At 38.0% G+C, this 21607-nt stretch overlaps 1 protein-coding gene across 2 annotated transcripts; it reads left to right on the top strand.

The window, feature by feature from the left end:
- The first annotated feature begins 14530 nt into the window (after nt 1-14530).
- Nucleotides 14531-20062, top strand: LOC141663667 (putative axial regulator YABBY 2). Of its 2 annotated transcripts, none has more exons than XM_074469457.1 (6): nt 14531-14841; nt 16116-16232; nt 16998-17112; nt 18608-18656; nt 18772-18847; nt 19727-20062. In XM_074469457.1, exons 1-6 carry the CDS (start codon nt 14773-14775, stop codon nt 19868-19870), a joined length of 570 nt encoding a protein of 189 aa, XP_074325558.1. In that variant the 5' UTR covers nt 14531-14772; the 3' UTR covers nt 19871-20062. The 2 variants fall into 2 exon arrangements, with proteins under 2 accessions (XP_074325558.1, XP_074325557.1); XM_074469456.1 differs by having other exon boundaries at nt 14534-14841; nt 16992-17112.
- Nucleotides 20063-21607: the final 1545 nt, after the last annotated feature.

Raw genomic sequence — 21607 nt, 5'->3', positions numbered from 1 at the left:
AATTCGGTATTTCATGAGCGCACTAAACATATTGAGATTGATTTTCATCTTACTCGCCATCATCTGCTACAAGGCACTATCTCATTGCCTTTTGTTCCTTCTTCACTTCAGATTGCTGATATTTTTACAAAGGCTCACTCTATTTCTCGATTTTGTTTCTTGTCTGACAAACCCTCAATGTTCATTGCTGCAACATTGTGAGTTTGAGGGGATGTTATAATATATATAGGGGGTAGTTCAAATAGAAACACCCTTTAAATAAAACCTAGAAACAAGCACAGTCCAACAAGAATTTTAAATACACAACCCACACATAACTCACATGCAGCCTGTTATACACAACGCACATAATTCTCTCCATTTTAAATTAATTTTTTTTGTCATTCAACAATTTTTTAAAAAAATTGACTTCACTGTATATTTGTAAATCCTTCAACGATCAATATGAATACCATATGTGCTATATTCCGACGATAAATCACTAATTATACTTACGAGAATCACTAAAATTTAGCTAATTTAATTAATAATATAAAAGGAACAGAGAGAGATATTGAACTTTGTTGGGCCTGGTCCAATTATGTGGGCTATGGTTTTATTAAGCCCAAATAAATAAATGAAATAAAACACAGGAAAAGGTCCGAGAGCAGAAAAAGAAATTAAAAGGGGGAGACAAAGCGGTGTTGTGAGTATGGTATTCATACTGATATACTCTTCAATCACTAAATCGTATGACGACAATCACTAAACTATTCATAATAATCACCAAATTACACATAGTAATAAATATATTGTACATAGAAATCACTATTTACATGGTCTGGTTTCTAGGATTTAGGGGCCCTAAACCCTGGACTAAATTAGGGTTTAGGCTCTAGGGTGTAGGGACCCTACACCCTAAACCCTAAATAGATGGAAAGTTTATCAACTAATTTCTTATTATTAGAAAGATCTAAATATTTTTAAAACCTATTTAAGGAATTGGTGAACCCTAAAAAGTTAACAACTATTAAATTAATTTCCAATTTAAATTTTAGATAGTAATTTCTAGATCTTGAATTATTAAATTTTGTAAACAGACAAAACACAATCAAAAGAATATTGAAGAGAAAATAAAATTTGAAGAAACTGAAATACAAGAAAGTCAAGATCAATTCAAGAGAAAGAATTAAACAAGAAATCAAAAATGAACAAGTGGAAGAGGAGGAGAGTGTAAAAGATAAACAAGTTACTATATTACTCATGTTAATCACTAAACTACTAGTTTGTGTGTAAAAGATAAAAATGTATAGTAGGAGATTAATAGTGTATGATGGAGGCAGAGAGATGGGATACCATGAGAAAAGTGTGGTACAAGAAAAATGCGATAAATCACTAATTATGTTTATGACAATCACTAAAATTAAGAAAGTTCTGAATTTATACTAATTTCGGTTTAGTGATTCTGTTAAGTATAAATAGTGATTAATCGTCAGAATATAGCAAGTATGGTATGCAAATTGATCGTTGGGAGATGGAGAAAAATATAGTGAAGTCGGATTTTAAAACAAGTTTGTCATTTAATGGAAAATATTAAATTAAAAACTAACATAAAAGTATTTACGTATAGATGGACAGAGGTACTTACGCCTGGAAATTGGAGGAAGGAGAGAGAAGGAGTTGATAAATTTTTATGGTGGAGATTCAATTCAAGCTATAAAATTAGTGGTTGTCATTGGTTTCTAGTTTTTAGAATAAGGTTGGCTTCTATTTGACCATTTCCCTATATATATATTATATTAAGGTAATTTTCGGTATTTAGCTTATATTGATTTTTTATATAAGTTCAGACATGTATTATAAATTCGTTCGTATTATATCTCTAAAATTAACAAAATATTACCACTTTGTTAGGCAATACAGAGGAATTTTGTTTTTTACAAATAGCATCACTATAGTCCACATTTATGTTGATATCGCTACGGCCTACCATCATGCATGTATAATATGAATGACAACGCGTTCGATTTGCAACTGTGTGTATTACGCTGGAATCTATTCTTATCCATGTAAACGCTAGTTGTATAGAGGTTCTCTCTTTTCACTCAATTAATTATTAATACCAGTGATTAGGGGTGAGTAGAAAACCGCATAAACCGCAAAAACCGCCCGCACCGCGAAACGCGGTTTTTAATTTTTGTGGTGTGGTTGCGGTTTGAATTATTAATAAATCGCGCGGTGCGGTGCAGATTGTGGTTTTAAATTTCTAAAATGCGGTTCAAACCGCACCGCACCGCAATATTTAATATGTTATATATATATATATACTTATATTCCTATCGGGCCATCCCATTAAATATTCTTCAGTTGGTCGCAGAAGCACTTCCCACAAGTACCAAGATTACTTTACATCCTACTGTTTCTTATGTGATTAGAATAGTTAGCCTGTTATGGATAAAAAACTAAGGTTATTACTTGCTATATTTAATACTAAGATTCGGGAGCTCAAGGCCTTTAATGGCTGCTCTCGTGTTTCGTGACTCAATCTGCCTTTACGAGATGCCTACGTATCTCTGTGAATTAGAGAATCAAGCCAAAAAATGTAGTTCTGATTGGTGGGGGTGAGACCCCTTATATAGATGTTGGGAGTCCTTGAATTGGACTTGGTATAGGAGACTTGGTGGGCAAGTCTCATAATTAGAATGGACTTTGGAGTCCTAGATAGTAGGAAACTGATTCCTTATTCTTTTAGGTCCCCTTGAGGCTAATCTCCAAGGATTTATATCCTTATCGGGACTCTTCTCAACATCTGCTTTGTCCCTTATTAATTAATTACGAAATTAATTAATAATCAGGGCTTTTGGGCCTTTTTTATTCCATCAGGCCTGATCTGGTCCATCAGGCTTAACCTTTCCGGTCTGAGTATCATATATCTTTTTATTGGGCCTAGCAGCCCACAGTTTGTACAATTAATGCAGTATTTAATTATACAATCATAATTTATTTATCCCTATCATTTGCCCCCCAACTTTTGGGAAACATTGATTAGGTTTCGCAGAAGTTAAGTCTATTCGTTCCCTTACAGGGTTTCGTTTTTCCGTAAAGTGTGGAGCGACCTACACATTTACAATGAATTTTTCCTTTTATTCAGGAATTATCTTAATTTCCAGGAATTTTTCCCTTATTTCCGGGATTTTCCCCTTATTTTCTGGATTTTTCCCTAATTTTCTGGGATTTTTCCCTAATTTTCTGGAATTTTTCCCTAATTTTCTGGGATTTTCCCTAATTTTCTGGGATTTTCCCTAATTTTCTGGGATTTTTCCCTAATTTTCTGGAATTTTTTCCTAATTTTCTGGGATTTTTCCCTAATTTTCTGATTTCCAGCCCTATTTCGACCTGGATCCTAGTCGCAATTTCGACCTGGATCCTAGTCGAAAATAGGGATCAGCCTTGCCATCCTGGTCGAAGGAATTCGACTAGGATCCACGACCTGGAATTCGACCAGGATCCTAGTCGAAATTCCGACCTCGATCTAGGACCTGGAATTCGACCAGGATCCTAGTCGAAAATTCGACCTGGATCTAGGTCGAAAATTCCACCTTTCTTTAGCTTCTTGTCATGAGCCTATCGACTAGGATTTCGACTAGGATTCTAGTCGATATTTCGACCTGAATCCTGTTCGAAAATTCTTTGATTTTTTTGCTTCCTGGTCAAAGGATTTCGACTAGGATTCACGACCTGGAATTCGACCAAGATCCTAGTCGAACTTCGACCTGAGTTTTTAATCCCCATTTTTTGAAAGATGCTTGGTTTATTCGACCTCATTCCTGGTCGAAGCTTCGACCTCAATTCAGTCCCGTTATTCCAGCTTCTTGCCATGAGCCTATCGACTAGGATTTTGACTAGGATTCTAGTCGATATTTCGACCTGAATCCTGTTCGAAAATTCTTTAATTTTCTTGCTTCCTGGTCGAAGGATTTCGACTAGGATTCACGACCTGGAATTCGACCTGGATTCTGGTCTTTTTTACCCGTTATTTTCGGGTGTCTGCTCGAAAGATTTCGAGCAGGATTCACGACCTGGAATTCGACCTGGATTCTGGTCTTTTTTACCCGTTATTTTCGGGTGTCTGCTCGAAAAATTTCGGGCAGGATTCACCACCTGGATTTCGACCTGGTTCCTGGTCTTCCACTAGCCTTCTTTATTTAGCTTTAATTTAGGGTATTGTATTTTCCAAATCCTAATTGGATTTGGGCCTGGCCTTTTTTGTTGGGCCTTATTAAATTTTACTAAGCCTCTATTATTGGGCTTTTCCAAATCTTATTGGGCCTCTTTTATTGGGCCTTTTCAAAATCTTATTGGGCCTCTTTTATTGATCTGGGCTTAATACACCCTGTTTAGAATGCTCTAGAATTCCTAGGAATATTCTGGAATATTTTTTTTTCTGGGCTTTTTCCTATGGGCTTTTGTTCTCAATGGGCTTTTCGTCCCTTCAACTTCCTTTTCCTCTTATATAAAGGAATGAGGAAAGGATATTACTCCTCACTTTCTTATTTCTTAGTTTTCTTCTTCATCTTCCTGCTAAGATTCTCAGAGGAATAACAGCAAGTCGGAGCTCAAAGCCTTTTTCAGGAGCGCTTCTTCAGGTAAGATTCCTCCCTTTGCTTTTCGTGTCTATTTTTCCATTGTGTGCCACTTTAAGATAGCCTATTTACGTGCCCCTTACTTTTTTTCAGATGGCTGACAGAAGAATGACCCGTTTGGCCAAGATGAACGTGGCTAGAAAGTCCAACGATTTTCCTATTCGATCGAGGTATACTTCCTTAATCGACATGATCAACACTCGAGGGGACGAGTATCCGTCTGATGCGCATCTGGACGCGCACGATCATATCAGTGCTTTACGGGATCCCAAGGAGCTGGAAAAGTTGAGCAGCTACTTCAAAATCAAGGAGCCTTTTAAGCTGGTTCTTGCGGGTCCGGCCGACAGGGCCTGTCAGTGGAAGAAGGACGCGCTATGCGTCTATAGGGATACTCTAAGGGCAGGTATTAGACTCCCTTTTCATCCATTCATTCCTTTGCTACTAGCTGATGTGGGCATCAGCCCTTGCCAACTTCCCCCTAATTCCTGGAGGTTGATTCTGTGCTATCTGTCGCAATGCGCCAAGCACAACGTCCCCACGTCTGTTGCTGTCTTCAGGAAGATTTTTCAGTTCAAAAACAGCCCTGATAAAAGTCCGGGTTGGGTTTCTATCAACCAGCGCCCCACTATCCCCCATATCGTGAATGGGAAGTCCATCCCTGACAACAACTTGGGGTGGAAGAAAGATTTTTTGTTTGTTATTTGGGAAGGTGGAGATTGGGGCTCCCTGTTTCGATCATCCTTTGGGCTGGCCGTGGACGGGAGCCCAAATGACATAACTTTGTCTGAGGAGGAGGCTAGAGGATTCAACCTCCTTACGCAAGACAACGGCACTTCCCATTGTTGGGACCTTATCCGGGAGACCGTCCTGGTAGAACGCGGCCTTTCGCCCGTTAATAAGAAAAGTAAGTTCCCTTTCTTATCTCCTTTATTTCCTGCACTTTTATTTTATTGGTTTTCAACTGACTTTGTTTGTTGTAGTGGCTGAGAAGATTGAGGAGGCTACCAAGCCGAAGGACCTGGAGACAACCAGGATGAAGAGGGTTGGGAAGGTCTTTAAAGACCCTCGACTTGGTGATCGCTTCCCTGAGTTCCTCCTTCAGGCAATGGAGCCAAGCGAAGAAGGCCCCAGCCAAGTTTTGCGCACCAAGCAGAGGCCAGGGGCCTATTTTCAACCTGCCTGGGGGATCCGGGGCAAGGACTCAATCGTGGGCAGTACGGCGCTGTCCAAGGAATGGTCTAAGCATTCCATCTCCCCGGTGGACTATCAAGATTTTGTCCTTCAACAGGACTTAGAGGGGAATGAGCTATTTGGAGCCCAGGCTCTGGCGACGGTACGTCCTTTACTTATGCCCTTCTTACTTATTTTTCCATGTTTCTTTTCTGAACTTTCGTTGTTTCTCTTGCAGGCTAACGCCCATTTCCAGGGGGCAATTCACCAAGCTAAAGCTTGGAAGGTTGGCCTGGAAGATGCCAACAAGAAGTTGGAAGAGGCCAACCAAAAAATAGAGGCCCTTGAAGCTCAACTGGCCTCTTCCACTTCTGACCTAGAGACGGCCCGGGCCGAAAATGTCATTCTGAAGGCGCAGAAGGACAAAGCCTTTGATGGCTGGATGGACACCCAAGAATTCAAGGACTTGATGGTGGAGCATGATGCCCTTCTTCACCCAGTTAGCTATAAAGAGGGCTGGGATGCTGCTGTGGAGGCCATCCAGGATGAGTTTCCAGAGGTCCTTGAGCAGTCCCCCTTTCCTTGCCCTGTGCGGGTTCCAGAGCTTGGAGTTGTTACTGAGAAGCTCGCTGTTATGATCAAGGATGGAGAGGAGGAAGATTCTTCCGAAGAGGAGTTTGAGCCTGTCGCTAAGAAGGCCAGGGTGGAAGAGCCTCCAAAAGCAGCGCCTCAACAGCCAGCATCTCCTGCAGAGGGAACTTCTACAGGGACTTCGGAGGGGACAACCGAGACGTCCGAAGAAACGACTGAGACTTCCGAGGAGACTTCGGATAGTGGTTCTGAGGAATCTCAGCCTTCCAAGGCCTAACTTTTTGTATATCTTCTTTTTGAACTTTATTCATATCTAAACTTGTTACCCTTCGGGGTTATATTTTATATGTTGCTTTTCTTGTCTCTTTCTGTTTAACTTTACAATCTTAATACGCATTTGAACTTTAAACATCCTTAGATAGAAATAATTTCAAACTCTTTAATATGAAGTCTGGCTTTCCAAAACCTTACATAGCATGGGTTCGACCCTAATCAACAATAACTAGACAATGTAAATTCTACTGGAATATAAAATCATATGCAAGCAAAGCTTCAAGGTGCTTTTAAACCTACTTGTCAATGACAAGTGAGAATCGTACTTCACCTATCTTACACGTAGTAAACCTTCAGGTTTTGTGCGTGCCAGGTCCTCGGGACTTCAAAACCTTCCATAGTTTCCAGCTTGTAGGTTCCTCTACCCTGAACGCTCTTGACTCTGTACGGCCCTTCCCAATTCGGGGCAAGCTTTCCTTTCTGTCCAACACCAGAAGCCTCTATTTTTCTCAAGACTAGATCTCCTTGTTTAAAAAATCTCTCTTTAACCCTTAGGTTGTAATAGAATGAAGCTTTTTTCTGATATTCTACTATCTTTGCATGTGCCTCATCTCGCACTTCATCAATTAGATCCAGGGCTAACCTCTGCCCCTACTGCTTCTGCCCCATATGCCAACATGAAAGGAGTTGCTCCTGTCGTGACTCTACAGGTAGTCCTATAGGCCCATAATATTGGAAGTATCTCATCCACCTAATTATTTCTTGACTTCTCGATCCTCTTTTTTAGTCCATCCAGGATTATCCGATTTGCTACCTCTGCTTGCCCATTGGCTTGCGGGTGAGCCACAGAGGTGAATCGTAACTCAATTTCATTTTCTTCACAATACTTCTTGAATTCCTCATTGTTGAATTGTGTTCTATTGTCAGTGACGAGGATACGGGGAATTCCATATCGGCACATAATGTTTTCCCACAGGAATTGTGCAACCTGCTTAGTTGTGATTTTGGCCAAGGGTTTGGCTTCGATCCACTTGGTGAAATAATCAATGGCTACAACCAGAAATTTCCTTTGTGCCGTGGCCATAGGAAAAGGCCCTAGAATATCCATCCCCCACATGGCAAAGGGAATAGGCGAGTTGATAGAGGTCAGCATCTCGGGGGGTTGTCTAACAACTGGTGCATGCTTCTGACAGCGATCACACTTCTTCACATATTCTTTGGCATCAGCCATCATTTCTGGCCAATAGAAGCCTAAACGAGTTATCTTATGAGCCAAGGCCCTGCCCCCCAAGTGTTGTCCACAAATACCTTCATGCACTTCTCCAAGAGCCAAGCGTGTCTCATCGGGCCTGAGACACCTCAAGTAGGGAACCACGAAAGATCTTTTGTAAAGAATCCCATCTATCAAAGAGTACCTTAGTGCCCGAACAGTTAACTTCCGTGCTTCAGTTGCATCACTTGGCAACCAACCGGTCTGAATGTGAGCCTTGATGGGATCAATCCATGACGTCCCCAAGCCTATGGGAGCCAGCAGCTTAACATCTATGCTTCGTGTCTTCAAAACACGGAAGTACACACTTCCTGAACTTTCTTCAATCTCAGACGAAGCGAACTTTGATAGCGCATCTGCCTTAACATTTTCTTCCCTTGGAATGTGTTCAACATGGCACTCATTAAATTGGGTCATCACAGCCCTTACTAGGCGGACATACTTAGTCATCGTATCATCCCTTGCCTCAAATTCTCCCTTTACCTGGGATATGATCAGCTTCGAGTCTCCATGGACCTTTAAGTTTTTGACTCTAAGTGTCCCAGCTAGACCAAGGCCAGCTATCAGGGCTTCATACTCTGCCTCATTGTTTGTGGTTGGAAAATCTAGCTTCATAGCATACTCAATTAAGAACCCATCAGGGCTTTGCAAAACCAACCCTGCTCCACTGGAATTTGTTTTTGATGCTCCATCAAAATAGAGAACCCAATATTCTTTCTCCTTATCATCCTTCTCCCTGTCCCCATTGTCGACTCCCTTGTCTTGAGGTATGGTATCTTCCTGCCCCCCGACTTCTTGGTTGGGTATGGTACATTCCACCACGAAGTCAGCTAATGCCTGGGCTTTTATAGCCGTACGTGGCTTATACTTGAGATCAAACTCTCCCAACTCTATTGCCCACTTAATCAGTCTTCCACTTGCCTTGGGACTGTGAATGATATTTCTCAATGGCTGATTTGTTAGCACTTCAATCTGGTGAGCTTGAAAATAAGGACGCAGCTTTCTTGAAGCCATTACCAGGGCTAAAGCGAATTTCTCTATAGTTGAATAATTCAACTCAGCACCATGCAAAATTTTGCTGACATAGTATACGGGTTTCTGGACTTTCAATTCTTCCTTAACCAACACCGCGCTCAAGGCGCTTTCTGTAACAGCCAAGTACAAGAATAAAATTTCACTCAGAACTGGCTTGGCCAACAACGGGGCCTGGGCCATATACTTCTTTAACTCTTCAAATGCCTTCTGGTTTTCCTCACTCCATACAAAGTCTTTGATGCTTTTTAGCGATTTGAAGAATGACAAACACTTGTCCCCCGACTTGGAGATGAATCGTCCTAGCGCAGCAACCCTTCCTGTAAGCTTCTGAACATCCTTAACAGTTTTTGGTGGTTCCATGTCCAGGATCGCCTTTATCTTATCTGGGTTAGCCTCAATTCCTCTCTTTGAGACCATCAGTCCCAAGAATTTTCCAGATCCTACTCCGAAAGCACACTTCGTCGGATTCAACATCATCCTGTGGTACCTCAGGACCTCAAAAGCTTCCCTTAAATGGGCTATATGATCAGTCTTTACTAGACTCTTGACTAACATGTCATCAACATAGACTTCCATAGTCTTACCAATAAGATCCTTAAAAATTTTATTCACCAACCTTTGATAGGTGGCTCCTGCATTCTTGAGACCAAATGCCATAACAAGATAACAATAAACACCAAAGTCAGTGATAAATGATACCTTTGGAATGTCATCCTTATGCATTTTGATCTGGTTGTATCCGCTAAACCCATCCATGAAACTCAGCATCTCATGTCCAACAGTGGCATCAATCAAAGTATCAATTCTAGGCAGCGGAAAACAGTCTTTGGGGCATGCATCATTCAGATCAGTGAAGTCTATACACATCCTCCACTTTCCATTAGCCTTCTTCACCATTACAGGGTTTGCTAACCACTCCGGAAATTGAATTTCCTCAATGAAACCAACCTCTAAGAGCTTTTCCACTTCCTGCTTTATAGCCTCTTGTCTTTCCGGGGCAAAATTTCTTTTCTTTTGTTTCACTGTCTTCCGGCTTGGATCTACGTTTAGCTTGTGAGTAATTAACTCCGGGTCTATGCCTGGCATATCAGCTGCTGACCATGCAAACACATCACTATTTTCTTGCAAAAATTTCACTAACTTCCCTCTAAGGGGCTCCTCTAATGTGGCTCCAATGAAAGTCGTCCTCTCAGGATTCTCGGGGTCTAAAGGAACCGAAACCAATTCTTCTGTTGGCCTTCCTCTATTCTCATCATTTTCTCGAACATCCATATCTTCAATAGGAAGAACCTGCCCCCCTACTCCATCTGCCCTCAAAGAGGCCACATAACAGCTTCTAGCCATTTTTTGATCTCCTCTCTCTTCTCCAATCCCGTTTCGGGTGGGAAACTTCATGACTGAATGGTAGGAAGAGGGGACTGCCTTGAAGGCATGTATCCATGTTCTCCCCATGATAGCATTATAAGTTGAACTAGCCTTTACCACCACGAAATCCAGCATCTGCGTTGCTTGCCTTGGCTCCGTACCTATGGTGGTTGGCAATTTGATTATCCCTTCCACAGGACATTCTACTCCAGCAAATCCATATATCGGCATGTCGGTTGGTGTTAACTGGGAGTCGTTATACCCCATCCTTAGAAAGGTGTCGTGGAGCAAGATATCCACAGAAGCACCATTATCCACAAGGACCCTCTTAACCGGGCTATTTCCTATTATTGGTGTTATGACCAGCGGGTCGTCATGGGGAAACTTCATACCCTCTAGGTCGGAATCATCAAAAGCCAATGTTACTTCTGTCATGGCCCTCTTCGGGGCTTCTCCAACAATATGCATAACCTTTCTAGTATATGCCTTTCTGGAATTTTTGGACAATCCAGCAGCAGTTGGACCTCCAAAGATCGTGTTTATCACAGGCCCTCGAGGTCTCGGCCCTCCATAAATGGTGTTTATAACTGGTCCTCTAGGCTGGGGGTTTCGCCCCTGATCGTCTTGGTCCCTCCTACGATCCTCAAAGTTCTTCCTTCCATTATTATTCCTATCCCCTCCTTCTCCAGTGTATTTGTTCAATCTTCCTTTTCGAATGAGGAACTCAATTTCATCTTTCAATTGCCTACACTCATCGGTGTCATGGCCAACATCTTTGTGAAACCTGCAATACTTGCTCTTATCTAGCTTGGCGGGATCGGCCTTCAAGGGCTTAGGCCAGCGAACATCTCTGTCTTTCTCAATCTCCATCAAAATCTGACTTCTAGGAGCATTAAGCTTAGCGTATTCAGTGAACTTTTGCCCAGGTCCTCCCTTCTTGGGGGTTGAATCAGGGTTTTGTTCGGTTCTAGGATATTTGTCCTTTGCAATATATTCTAAATCAGTTTTTCGCTTCTTGCCTCCAGTGGGCTCATTACTTACTACGGTCTTCCTCATGCTTTCTTCCACCTTGATATACTTCCCTGCCCTCTCTTGGAGTTGCAACATGTTTTCAGGGGGACGTTTGGCCAAGGACATCTTGAAAAACTCATCCCTGGTTCCTTGTTGTAGTGCTATCATGGCTACCTTATCATCAAGGTCCGGGACTTTTAAAGCCTCCTTTGTAAAATGATTCAGGTAATCTCTCAAGGATTCCTTAGCTCCCTGCACAAGACTCATAAGGGATGCTGAACTTTTCTCATGGACTCTTCCACTGATGAATTGCTTAATAAAAGCCTGACTTAATTCTCTGAACGATCCAATAGAATTTGAGGGCAGGCGACTGTACCATCTTTGAGCCATACCCGACAGGGTTTGAGGGAAGGCCCGACACTTTATAGAATCATTCACGGGTTGCAGCAACAGTGCATTAGAGAATGTCCTAACATGATTAGCGGGGTCTCCCGTGCCATCATAGGCTTTGATAGTGGGCATCTTGAATTTCCTTGAGATATGGGCATTCATTATCTCTTCTGTGAAGGGTGGAGTTGGATCATCAGGATCTCCAAGGGGAAGGAGATTGCTTGGATCAGTTCTTGGGACAACAGCCCTTCTTCTTACCGGACCATCCAGGTCTATGACAGGAGGAGGATTTCTCCCCCTAGGAGGTATCTGGGGTCTGGTGGCCTGGTGAGCCTCCAAATCACGCCTCAGCCTTTGGATTTCAGCCTCATGAGCCCTGATCCTTTCCTGCACTTCTTGGGGATTCGCCCCTGGGGTGCTTTGGGGGCGTTGCCTTCCATCGGCCATTGGCTCTTTTCCAGGACGCCTCCTTCTCGGGGCCACTTCATCATCCGAAGATTCGGAGTCTCTCTCAGTATAAGGACCAGAAAATTCCCGATCCTCAGGAATAGGACCCAAACCTCGTATATAGGGGGGTGACTGCCCTCGTGCTTCGCCTCGCCCAGCATATCCGCTTCCTCCAACCTCAGGGCGAAGGGGCATCCCATAAGGGGGGTTAGTAGTAACAACAGTTGAATATTCATACCCGACGGGTCGAGAATTCACAGGTATATGTACTTGTTGAACTTGAGGATTCGTACCTTGAATAGTCGGGGGAGTTGTCCCTTGTGGCTGAGGTTGAGTTGCCCCTGTCTGGGCTTCCCCCTGAGTAGATGCATAAGTTGAATGGGAAGGAACCTCCACGGTTGATGAAATCACCTGGATTGTCTCTGATGGTGTTCCTTCCTCTAGAGCTCCAATTGTTCTCCGTGTTCTCGCCATGGTTGTTGTTGCTTTTTCCCACAGACGGCGCCAAATGTTATGGATAAAAAACTAAGGTTATTACTTGCTGTATTTAATACTAAGATTCGGGAGCTCAAGGCCTTTAATGGCTGCTCTCGTGTTTCGTGACTCAATCTGCCTTTACGAGATGCCTACGTATCTCTGTGAATTAGAGAATCAAGCCAAAAAACGTAGTTCTGATTGGTGGGGGTGAGACCCCTTATATAGATGTTGGGAGTCCTTGAATTGGACTTGGTATAGGAGACTTGGTGGGATGTCTCATAATTAGAATGGACTTTGGAGTCCTAGATAGTAGGAAACTGATTCCTTATCCTTTTAGGTCCCCTTGAGGCTAATCTCCAAGGATTTATATCCTTATCGGGACTCTTCTCAACATCTGATTTGTCCCTTATTAATTAATTACGAAATTAATTAATAATCAGGGCTTTTGGGCCTTTTTTATTCCATCAGGCCTGATCTGGTCCATCAGGCCTGATCTGGTCCATCAGGCTTAACCTTTCTGGTCTGAGTATCATATATCTTTTTATTGGGCCTAGCAGCCCACAGTTTGTACAATTAATGCAGTATTTAATTATACAATCATAATTTATTTATCCCTATCATAGCCTTACTCAATTCATGATCATTGTTTACAAATTTATTTTGTCAAACTTAATAATAATTCATGATCAGATTTTAGAGCTGCTATTTATGTCTTTTGCTTTGCACTTTTAAGTAATTTTTGTTGTGTAATTGAATTCCTAAAAAAGTTAAACTTTCCGGTGTGTAATTTGTAACTTGTATTATTGAAGAATATTGGCGAATTTGTGTTATATTATTCGGAAATTTGATTAAATTTAAGTATTGTATTTTATTTAAATCTTTCGAACTTTTAAAGTGTAAACTGCAGTGAACCGCACCACACCGCACCGCACAATATTTTCGTGGCGTGGTTTATGCGGTTTTGGAGGGTACACGGTGCAATGTGATTTGGAAATTTGATCAAACCGCATGTACGATTTGATTTGCGGTTTGAGGAAAAAACCGCACCGTCTGCACTGCGCTCACCTCTGCCCGTGATCACATCTCTGTTTTGTCACCTTAAACATTCCTAAGCAATAAATATCTACACCCCTCATCTTGTCCGCTTTACAAAACTCAGTTTGGTTAAGGATGAGATGACTCCCACCCACACATTCCCCCGATAATAACTTTTTACCATTTCCTAACCCTAACCCTACCCCTCTTTCACCCCTCCTCAAAATTCCCCACATTATTTTTTCCTACCCTACCGTTATAATTATATATAGTGTTTATTTCATTTTTTATCGTAATGAACCTGCAGCCGCTACGTTTCGTGTACGCACTGGGTAAATTATATTAATTTACGTAATAACCTGCAAATAACGTGAATCAAGATAAATATGCTCGGGTTCAGGAAACATAATCATAAATTCTCCTCTCATGAGATTCGAACCTGTGACTAAGAGGATAATTATTCTCTGTTTAACCAATTGAGCCATGCTATTAAAAGTTTAAGCTTAAAAAATTTAAGCTTAAAAGAGCTCAATGACCGGGAGATGTGCTAATCACCTTAAGAAATTAATCGAGATTCACTTAAGTAGGTGTAGACACCCACAGTGGTTAACCTAGAATAAAAAATTGTTATAAGTGAACTTAATTAATAATTATACTATAAATAATTGAGTCTGATTTCGAAATTATTATAAATAAACTTAATTTAAAAATGATCATAAAGATGCGGGGCCTAATTCAAAATTATACCATTAACTCAATATTCCACCGAATTTAATTTTATTTTTCATTTACTTAATTACAAACCACTATAATTGTACTTCCACACTACTTGTTCATATATATAATCACTAGTCCCATCTTCACCTTTGAGTTTTGTACACATCTCATAGCTTAATCTCTCTTTCCCTCCTTTATTGGATTCTTCTTCTTTGTGCGTACTGATTATTCTCCTTATATATATAAATATGCACACGCGCGCTCTCACATCACACATACACATGACATAAATTATAGATTTGCGCTTACATCCCAACCCTAAACAATTTCTTTATCGATCCGATTGAGATCTACAAATTCCAGGGAACAATGTCGACGGATATCACGTCTGACCGCGTTTGTTATCTCCATTGCAACTTCTGCAACACAGTTCTTGCGGTATCTAAACTCTTTATATAAGTTTTGTTATATTTTCTAGTTGTATACATATGTTATGTTGAACGCAGTCAAAGCTAATAAGAAAAAGCTTCGAGTGTTAGAGAGCAAACAGATGAATTCTGCTCAGTAGTCAATAACATAGTTGAATCTATAAATAGCTTGAGCTTTCCTGAAATAGAAAAGCGTATAGAGGGGGGGGGGAGAGAGAGAGAGAGAGAGAGAGAGAGAGAGAGAGAGAGAGAGAGAGAGAGAGAGAGAGAGAGAGAGAGAGAGAGAGAGAGAGAGATTTAAATTGTAAATCATATTGACATGTATATGACCAGTTAGGTCTAGCTAGGGTTTCCGAAAAAGGACAATAAGCAGAAATCTTTTTGTTATAGGTTTAAAATTAATTAAGAAAGACATATAAAATGATACTAATAGTAGGCTTTTGACGGTCACATGATTTAGATATTTAGATTTGATTTTCCAACACCGAATTTATATAGTGTGTGTGCAATTTAGTTTGTGTAGACCTGCACACACCTATATAATTGACATATAAAACACTACTACTGGAGCTACTTGAGCATATGTAAGATGAGCTTTATACATATATGTATGCGCATTTCTATATGTAATTAGCTAGATACTTTGTTTTGGTACCAGTAGTCAGTCATGTCTTTTTCATGGGTGTTTGAATGGCAAGAGTGTCAGGTAGCTTGAAAAAAGTCAGTATGCATAAAAGAGAGAACATGAGAATAGAGCTTTAAACATAAGGCCAAGGCTTTACATAATTACTACTCATGAATCGTGATATATGTGGAAGAGGTGTGGCATTGATATTAAAAAATAAGAGGCTTATATTTATGAGGAAAACAATGTTTTTCGAGTACATTAAGTGACACTTTTATCAACTTTTCTTTGCAAGTATAGTTCATCTCAAATGAAACTTGCATCAGAAACGTAATTGATATTCCAAATCCAAATGTTTAAAAAACATTTGAAACATTTTCACTTAGCCAGCCACTTAGGTGGCCTGAGACACATATGTGATTGAAATATACACGACTGCTTAATTTATATATAAATCCTGACATTCAGATAATGCATCAAGTACTTTTAAAGTACTCAATATATAGAAGATGTGTTTGTAGTGATGACTAGGTTTTTAAGTAACGAACTAATTATAAATATGACTATTAAAAGATAGTCGTAATATATACTTTAATATATGTATTTGAGAACTGAACTGAAATGATGGGGGGGGGGGCGTTTAATTAATTTGGGTGCAGGTAAGTGTTCCTTCTAGCAGTATGAGTACAATGGTGACAGTGAGATGCGGCCACTGCGCTAATTTGTTATCTGTAAACATGGGATTGCTTCAAACCCTTCCTCCTCATGATCCTCAGGTATATTACATACTTTAATAATTTTTATTATATATATTTCGAACACTTTAATTTCAACGCTACATTTTCCAGAGCCAGTGACCATGGTTTTTGCGGAAATACCCTCACATTGGTTTTAATATTTTACATACACAAATTTATTTACAAAAATGTTTATAGTGGAGATACTCAAATTTGACCGTATTGAAGAAATACTTTCTTTGTAATACAGTTTAATTGATCCCATTAAATTGTGCAGATAGTTAATTTTACTCTGTTTAGATTAATTTTACATTAATATGTTTATCATCACAAAAATCCTTGTTCCCATTCATGGGCCCAAGTATATACAAACATCATCATGTCAAAAACTAACTCTCTCTAACAGCTTATGCAGTGCTTTTACGCCCCCTCTCTATAGTGCAGTTCTTGTTCCTTGCAATCTCTGTAGTGTACTTCTTCCTTGCAATCGGATCTTAGTTGTCTCTACATTTCCGCAAGTATATATATACGTGTTAGTAAAGTAGCAAACGTTTTTCTTGTGCGCCTGCATTTAAATATACACATATATATACATTTCTGTGTGTGTGATCTATGCACACAGAAATGTAAAAATAATTTAGGTTAAAACTCCATCTGTTCGAGCAAGTACATTGCAAAAATGACATACATTCTTAATTTTTGATATTACATTTCATTAATTAATTTTCATGAAGTCAATAACTGGCAAGAATCTTTGTTTTACTTAAAATATTAACAATTTTATATGCAAATTAAAAGCTTCAGACGAAACAACAATCATCAGAAATTGCTCCCAAAGATTGTGGTTCATCTTCAAAATGCTACAAGTTTGCAGCTTCGGAACCTGTTGAGCAACAACCTAGAATGCCTCATATTCGTCGTAAGAGCTCTCTCTCCCCCTTCCTCCCTCTCTCTCCCACTCCTCTTAATGTGTTAGCAAGTCCAATGTAATGCTATAAGAGCAACTCCAAACGAGTCCACTAATAAGTGATACTATTTCTATAATTTGAAATCAAATGTCAAAAATTTCTACCGCAAAGAAGTTTTATACTTGGATACAAATATGCATCATTGGTTCTAAATTTGAAACCAATGATGCATTTATACATCTAGTCACATCATCATACTACTACAAATAAGATACATGTTGTATTTTAAATTAAACTTAGGGTAAAATGACAAAATTTAGGCAAATAAGAAAATATTTGGTTTCAAAATGCATCTAACATTGGAGTTAAAGTTTTGTTTTAGCACCAAAAAACACTTTTTGATGTCAAATTATAGCAATAAAAATAGTTATTTTGCATCTTGCATTGGACTTGCACTACAACAAATCTGGCCATTTACGACGATTTTTTTGAACTGAAATCGTCGTAATTGATCCATTTACGACGGAAAAAAATCGTCGTTTTTGGTCGAGTAGTAAGTTCATTTTTTCGTCACAAGATAAAATTGCGTCGCAAGTTGGTCATCGTAAATGGTCAGATTTGTTGTAATGTTGCTCTTACGAATTAAATACAGTTAATTATATTGTATATATTATAAAATGTAGGTTCATATACCAGTAGACGAATAGTTTTTATATATGCAGAGATTCATATATATAAGAACCTTACATTTTTATGATAATCTAATTAATTTTCCGTCTAATCATGATAATGGATATATATGCATATTGTGTCGGGCCTGTGGGTATGTAACTGATTTGGAGTGGTTGCGCGGTTTGGACTAAAATGGACAGTTTTGTAGCCATATCCGACCATTACTTTGTGGTCAGTTTTTACCATGTTTCTTGTACTAGTACCAGCTGCTGGTTTGAATACAGACTTCCATCAAGTCTTTAACTCTTTTTTTTAGACAAACTAAAGCAGCTGGTAGTCAATTTTGGCCCTCCCAATACTCGTCAATTAAACCCTAAATCTTATTTGTGATCATCTGTATGTATATTTCTGGTACACTAGCATGCAGTAGCTCTATACATATAGGACCAAAGTGTAATGGTCCAACATATACTACATCTGTATTCAAAAACACTTCATTGAATTTACAGGTTGGACTACAAATAATTTACATGATGTCACTTATTTAGTGCAAATTAAGGAGCGAGATTAGACTACTGATACAGACACACTTAGTCAATCAAATAAAGGACAGGTACAGAAAAGTAGATAGTTAATTTGTATATGATGGTCAATTAAGCAACAAGTTGGTATTGGGTTCTCAACAAATAAAAGATGGTTTTGAGATGCTTCATTTATGCTTAAAGGGTATTGCAACAGTTCCGTTTTATTAATTAATACTATAAACACACACACACGCTTGCTCAACTATTGTTTCTGACCTAAAAAATATATATGTGCATGTACGTACCGCAGCTCCGGAGAAGAGACAGCGTGTTCCTTCGGCTTATAACAGATTTATTAAGTAAGTTGATTAAATGATGAATTCATTTTAAGTCGGAGAATATTAAATCCAAATCTAAGGGAAATTATATATTTTAAATTTGTTGGCCATTTTAATTTTTCATTTATGATTGCAGGGAAGAAATTCAGAGGATAAAAGCCAGCAACCCGAACATAAGCCATCGTGAAGCCTTTAGCACAGCTGCCAAAAATGTACGTACGCCTACGCCCTCTTTACTTCTGTTAACCCACACAATGTCATCTCTTTTTACAAACAACCAAGAATAATGTTAATTATAATACTGCAAGGAAAACTTTTAACTGCTTGCATGCGTAATTTAAATTTAATTATAAGTATTACTTTTAGTATATATAATTATATAATAATTAATAGGTCAAATAACTATTTGATAAAAATAGCTTGGGACTCTAGCTAACAATATATAAATATTGTCAAAAACACATAAAATTATAATAAAAAACTATTTTTAGAAAGTATATTTGATCCACTATCATACATAATTTTTAAAATTATAAAATTATAAGTTAGTAAATTATAATTCATGGTCAAAATTTAAAAATTATATACCGTCAGTATTGGAATGGAGAGAGTATTAATCAATATATATACATCTGACACTCTCGTTATATACTAATTATCGAATTTAAAATATTAAATATAACTGAAGTAACACTTCTAAATTAATTAATATTTTTTTATTTATTTTATGTAAGAAAATAAAATATATTAACTTGCTTGTTACTTCATACACAGTAATTTATAATAGAAATTGGCATAATATTTTGTAAAATAAAAAATTAAAGAATCAAAATCAGTAAAAATTTTAATATATATATATATATATAAGTTTTTAATATATTTACCGCATATATTCGAATTTGACCGCGTAAATTGCTTTAACCCGATGTTGAACGATTTTTTTAAAAAGAAAACACCTAAATAACTACTTGAGTTGAAGTATTTTAGCCCAGTTTACACCTAGCACCTAGGCACTACTATTGTACTATAGCATCAAATAGTTTAATAGTTTCACTAATTACTTAATACGTGTTATTGGATGAAAATCACAGTGGGCGCATTTTCCTCACATTCACTTTGGACTAACACGTGATAGCAGCAGCAACAAGCAGACCAAGTTGGATAATGCAATGACAAGTGGTGGATCTCAAAGGTCCCATCCCTTTTACCAGAAACATACTAATTTTAGGGTTTAGCAATGTGGGGATCCCCGAATAATAATATTTATGATTCTCATTAACTCTTTCAAGTATTTGCTTTCCTTGTTACAGAAATCACTTACAATTTCTAAATTATTTGCTTTGTGATTTTACTTGACAATGAATAATAATTATATTGTTGTTTTCTTGTACGCATCAAACTTTTATTACATGCAATATGCAATCACTCGTCTACCTGATTTTTTTGTTCTATTGAGAAACTGAGTTTCAAGTTTCTTGGATTTTAGTGTATGGCCAAATACTGATATTCCCCCTTATAAAATGGTTTGATGCCAACATTAAACATCAAAAAAGAATATTTTTAGCTATAATTAATCAACACTAGATAAGTACTCAAATACAAACCAATATTAGAATACAAACTACAAACCAATGAGACCTACATGTTTAATTAATTTCCCCATCGTTTTTAATTTTACTTTTCCCGTTAGTTGATTAACTTTTTTAAAAAAATAATTTCACCGTATTTTTATTCATCTCCCACTCATCGATTTGCATAGCATATTTGCTATATTTTGATGATAAATCAGTATTTAAACTTAACCGAATCAGTAAACTGAAATCAGTATTAATTCCAGGACCAGTACTTTTAGTGATTCTCGCAGACATAATTAATGATGTATCGTCGAAACATATCAAATATGGTATTCATACTGATTGTTGGATGATTGAGAAAAATATAGTGAAATTAGATTTTAAAAAGAGTTCACTAATTGACGGGATAAATTCAATTAAAAATGGAAGAAATTATGTGTAATTGTGTGTGGGAGGTGTAGTTTGTAGTTTATATTTTAATTTAGTTTGTATTGGAAGACTCATCAACACTAAACTCCTAAACCAACAGTCTATTTTCTAGCTTTTTATTGATATTGTATTACGTATTATTAATAAAAATAATAATCAACTTTAACTACAAATTAATCTTTCCCTTTACCATGGTTTTTAAAGTTATTAAGTTGATTCTATCTGAACAGGTTGACGAAAAGTTAAAATTTTAAGATGTTGAACTTACAATTGGGTTTTCGATTATATTTTTTCAAGTTTCTTTTCAAATTGTTATGTCTTAATTTTTTGGATAATATTGATTTTCCTTTCAAATGGTGATGGTAGAATTTTTCTCTCCAATAAGTTAAGATAAATTCTCTATTTTATCTTGTACGCTAGGTTTATCAGCTAGCACTACAAAAAAGTAAGCCTAAATTCAACTGCATAAATTCAACCGGCCTAAATTTGACCGATTTCAGTTATTTCATTGGGCGCGGCTAAATATAACCGTCCGCAGTTGAATTTAATAATAAATGGGACCGGATTTTTTGTACGGTTGAATTTGTCTCCACCAAAAAATGGAGAGAGTTTTCCCGCCAAGTAAATTATTTGGCGCTACTAAATTCGACTGCTAGCGGTCAATTTAGCCTTACCAAAATGGCGGGATATTTTCCCGCTCTTTTTGTTTGAATTTGCTGAAATTGCAAAAAAAACGATTTCAATCGAAATCGATTGAAATAATTAAAGTAACTGTAAGCGATTGTATTTAGTAAACGTAAAAACACAAAAACTTAAAAATCTAAATCATATTATATATAGTACGTAAAAAATTATATATTTATATACAAGTATAATATTCATCACATGTACAAATATTTATGGTGGCGAAAAAATATACATTATGGAAGAATTTTAATTTTTTTGTGTTTGATAAAATTATAAAATTTA

The sequence above is a fragment of the Apium graveolens genome, chromosome 6, assembly GCF_009905375.1.
Source record: "Apium graveolens cultivar Ventura chromosome 6, ASM990537v1, whole genome shotgun sequence".
In the NCBI taxonomy this organism is placed as follows: domain Eukaryota; kingdom Viridiplantae; phylum Streptophyta; class Magnoliopsida; order Apiales; family Apiaceae; genus Apium; species Apium graveolens.
This window is presented reverse-complemented; position numbering and strand designations above follow the sequence as displayed.